The 4,622-nt window shown below is 36.9% G+C and overlaps 1 protein-coding gene across 1 annotated transcript; it reads right to left on the bottom strand.

The window, feature by feature from the left end:
* Positions 1 to 1,402: 1,402 nt before the first annotated feature.
* LOC140892779 (histone-lysine N-methyltransferase, H3 lysine-9 specific SUVH5-like) lies at positions 1,403 to 4,419 on the bottom strand. Its single transcript, XM_073301773.1, has 3 exons — positions 4,412 to 4,419; positions 3,920 to 4,320; positions 1,403 to 3,844 (listed from the first exon to the last, which is right to left on the bottom strand). Exons 2-3 carry the CDS (start codon positions 4,269 to 4,271, stop codon positions 1,425 to 1,427), a joined length of 2,772 nt encoding a protein of 923 aa, XP_073157874.1. The 5' UTR covers positions 4,272 to 4,320; positions 4,412 to 4,419; the 3' UTR covers positions 1,403 to 1,424.
* Positions 4,420 to 4,622: the final 203 nt, after the last annotated feature.

The following is a 4,622-nucleotide window of genomic DNA, read 5'->3' as shown; positions in this document are numbered from 1 at the left end:
CCTAATTGTAACCGATTGCTTCTCTGCACGCAACACACTTATTGGGCCAGTTTGGACACAAAATTATTGGCTTAAAAAAGCACTTAAATGCGTCCAGCTTTTTAAAGTGCATTAAAAAAAACAGAAGCAGTTTTAGTGTTTGGATAAATGTTAAAAAGGTGATTTTTTAAAATAAAAACATAAGCATAAGCAAAAAAACCAAAATTTCTGGCTTTTAAAAAATCACTTATTTGGGTTAAATAAATGATTTTTCAAAAACGACTATTGTAACCAAACACAGGGGTGTCAAAACTCAAACCGACACGAGTCGACCCGAAAAATATCGGGTTAGGGTTGGGGGTTTTTGGGTTTGGGTCAAATCAGGTTGACCCGAAAGCTACCCCAAAAAAATTAATCGGGTTAGGGTTGGGTTCGGGTCAACTCGATGACACAAATATTTTTAATATTATTATTTTTATATAAAAGTAAGAAAGATTTGCTACATTCTTATGTTTGAAAAATTTTTATTGTATATCTTACTATCTTATAAAACTTGAACCACCTTTAAAAACTACTTTGGTGCGTTTTGATGACACCAAAATATATTTACTATTTAACCCTTGATAGTTATTTAAAATTTAATATATTTACATTGAAAAAAGAGGGTAAAAATAGGTGAAAAACAAAAACAAAAAAAACTACCTTGCATTTTGAGAACTGCATTCTACCACATTATTAATAACTGCACCCACTTCTCCCATATTGAATGAAACTAAAATGAATTTGATTTATGTTATATTGACCTCACTCGCATAGCATGTGCACTTTTACTAGTTAATATAATAGATTTTAGTCATTTAACATTTATTTTGTACAATTTTTATTTTTTTTTGTAGTAAGTATATACTTTAAATATTCTACAACTACAGTTTCAAATTTAAATATTATATAAACTTAGATTTTGTTCTTATGTCATTAAATTAAATATTACTATTATTATTGTGTGTTTTGAATTTTTATTTAATTATTTTGTTAAAAAAATTAAAAAATTAAAAAATCATGTTGGTTCGGGTTGATCGGGTTAGTCAGGTTAGTCGGGTTCGAGTTCGGGTTGGCCATTTTCGGGTTGGCTCGGGTTCGGGTTGAGAAATGTTTAAAATTTATTTTCGCCAATCCGACCCGAACCCAACCGATCTACCCGAATTGACACCCCTACAATCACATAACTTTTTAAGAAAATCACTTTTTTAAAAAAATAAGTGTTTTTTCTAAACTATAAACCGTTCCCAAACGAGCTCATTATCACTATACAACACAACAAGTCAACAATATAATGCATACAACAGAAAGTAAAGATTAACATCACCAGCCTAAGAACTAGAACCACCAGCATCATAGACACAAATTTCTCTGAAAACAAAACATAAGCCCTAAATAACGTTTTCCTAATACATTCTTCCTTTGCAATTGCGTGAACCACAAAAGCAATGCTTCTTCTTAATATTTCCATTCACATCACAAACTCGATCTATCTTATAATTGTAATTACATGTAAGCTCATGTAAAGCAGGGATGTTCCTGGTTGCAAAAAACATAATGTGTGGCATTTTCTTGTCATAGTGATCATAAAGAACCTCTTGAGCATACATGTTAGGAGAACAACTATGTTTAACAAATCTTCCCACGTTTCCAAACTTACCCGCATCAATAGCAAAGACATCGTGGTTTCCTGAATCAACAAGGCCTTCCAATTCCCCATATTCCTCATGACCATCACCAATATCAAAGAGGTATTCATCTTCACCAATTCTTTGCTCCGCTTCCTTCTCTTGTAGCAACTCTCCGATATATTCGCATATGAAACTACCGGATGTCACATAGTCTCGTGTTCTTAATCCCCACCCTCTTTCTTTCGTCTTAAAAATCTCCAACTGGATTCTAGGGCCATGTTGGCTGACTCTACTCATACAAGAAGGGGGGCATTTGCAATTCGGGCCACACTCATAAACTATGGTTCTTGATCTAACAATCGAACCCTTTTCATTGAATGGAATCTCTCCTCCATTCCTCACAACACATGGACATTGATGAGAATCCGAGCAACCATTTACGCAGTCGCAGCCAACCGATTCCACACCCCTATACCATTCCGGATAAATGATCTTGTTTATGTATGCGAAAGGTGGGGGTCTAAGATCATCGATTCCATTCATAACCCGAATTGGACGATTCTCCAGTCCTTGAGATACATCATATATAATGCAAATTTCCTTCCGAGGTAAAAATTTTCCATACTTAGCTACAGTTTGGCGAGGTCTTGGTTGGCCTGGCATTCTAGTTAATTCAAATTTGAACACCAAACTACCATTTTCATCTCTATCTTGCCAATAATTAGTTACCATGTAAAGCCCATCATACAAATATAAATACTTCGAGTCATTAAAATGGCCAAAAACATGAGATTCCATCCCAGTCATTCTTTTACGGATAACTCTTACTGGATATCTCATTTCCATGCTATTCACCATAGCAAGATTTCCCTTTATGAGCTTTTGATCAGCAGCTTTGTCAACTAACTTCGGATTCCCACCTTGACCCGAATATATCAAAGAATCATTAGGTTTAGCCTCATTCTCGTAACGACCAGAATCTACGACACAGGTAGCGAACTTTTCATCCCCAATAGTTACGTAATCTATTCCACACATCATCTGGCGGTGTAGACCAACAACCGCAAGTTGTGCCCTGAATCGAAAAGTGTCACCAATTTCAATGCCTGGTATATGCCCAAAAGGCTTCCGAACAGAAATCCACATTCCTTCAGCCTTGACACGCCCTGCTGCTTCTATATGTGCATTATTTTTACCTTTTTTTTCTTCTCCCATCTCTGCTTTTCGCTTTTTCCGCTCCCTTTGTAGTGCCTTAAAATACTCTTCAAACTTCAGTAAAGCTTCCCTCACCTTACATCCCTCAGGTCGATCATGCTTCACAATACACGAATTGACTAATTCTTCTAGTGTTCGATAGGATTTAGGCTGATCATTACATGAATCCTTACACTCAACACATGCAAGATTATCACCTGTTGTAAAGTTACCCATGGATTCATCTTGTTCCTTTTCAACCTCGTACCGATCCAAACCCACAAACTTAGGCTCCTGCAAATTTTCCCGACAAACTTTTCCCTTCCTTTCAGAAATAGAAACCTCTCCATCACAATCATCATCCTCCAAAACAATAATATCAGTTCCTTGATATCCTACTACATCAGCACCGTCTCCGTCCAACTTGGCATGATTTTCGGTCATTAAAGCTTTGGCACGCAATCCTTTCTCAAAACACGGTCCCCCAAATTTCACTCCTTGAGAAGATAAAACGTAAAAATCATCTCCAAGATCTTGCCACTCCAGTCCTAATCCAGTATTATCCTTTTCTTGAACACTTCTCAAATTCATATCCGGACCACCTTCAGGGTCTTTTTCTGAACCTTTTTCATCCATATTTTGTCCACCAACACTTTTAGACAAAATCTCGCCCACCACCCCTTCTCCTTCAGTTTCCATAAATTCATCTCCAAGATCATCCCACTCCATTTCTGTTCCAGTACTAACTTTTTCTCGAACCCTTCTCAAATCCATATTAGCACCACCTTCCCCAAAATTTTCTTCCATATTATTTCCATAAACAGATTTAAACAAAACCTCGCCCACCACCCCTTCTCCTTCAGTATTATTTTTTTCTTGGACCCCAACACCAATTTCAGAAAACTTTTCACCGAAATACTGTCCATCAACACCTTCAAACAAAATCTTGGATACGACCCCATCTTCTACAGTTTTCATTGCCTCCAGTAATGGCTTTTGCACTGCAAAAACAACAATATCTGTTAAATTTTTTTAAAAGTAGAACACTCACAATCCAAAACAGCAATAAAACTCACGGGCCAAAGCGATAATTTCTGCTACTTTCTCTAAAGCATTTTCCCCAAAACAGCAATAAAACTCACGGGCCAAAGCGATAATTTCTGCTACTTTCTCTAAAGCATTTTCCCAAACCGCTTCAAGTAAACCAAGTTTCTGCTCATTCTGTCCGCCCATTTCCTTAGAAATATCATCTAAAATCTTTGGCGTCTCCATATTCTTGAACCAAAGCGAATGGGTCGCAGTGTTAGGTTTCGAGGGGCCACAGTTTCTGGGGAAATCCCGAACAGCACAAGGCTTTGGGCGGCTCTTGAACTTCCCTTTACCATTTGCGGGTAATTGTTTCTTGGGAGAACTCTCCGCCGCTGCCATTAACCGTGAAGGAACTTGAAAGAGATGACGTTTAATGAATTCTTCTGTTCTGTGATCCCAAACTTCGAAGTCAGTTTGCAAAGATTTTGAAAAAAAGAAAATAATTTGAATATTATGAAATATTTAAGCGGCATACATACTCACTCAATTTGTCTCCAAATATGGGGGCTGCAAGGGACCCCTGTAATAGGAAAAAGTAGTAAATAACCCTTGTATTTAATTAATAGGCTAGCTTGTCCTTTATTTTTCAAAATTATGGCTGACAACACTCTCTATCTTGCATTTTATATGCACGCGCCTGAAACGCATCTGGTGTTTTTTTTTCCTCTCACATCTCATAAATATACGGAA

The sequence above is a fragment of the Henckelia pumila genome, chromosome 3, assembly GCF_033568475.1.
Source record: "Henckelia pumila isolate YLH828 chromosome 3, ASM3356847v2, whole genome shotgun sequence".
NCBI classification, from domain to species: domain Eukaryota; kingdom Viridiplantae; phylum Streptophyta; class Magnoliopsida; order Lamiales; family Gesneriaceae; genus Henckelia; species Henckelia pumila.
This window is presented reverse-complemented; position numbering and strand designations above follow the sequence as displayed.

Bases quoted from the DNA above. Each gene is read 5' to 3' on its own strand.
- LOC140892779 (XM_073301773.1), bottom strand. From the start codon at position 4,271: ATGGCAGCGGCGGAGAGTTCTCCCAAGAAACAATTACCCGCAAATGGT. The intron at 3,845-3,919 runs GTGAGTTTTATT...TTGTTTTTGCAG, and splicing joins AGAAATTATCGCTTTGGCCC to TGCAAAAGCCATTACTGGAG.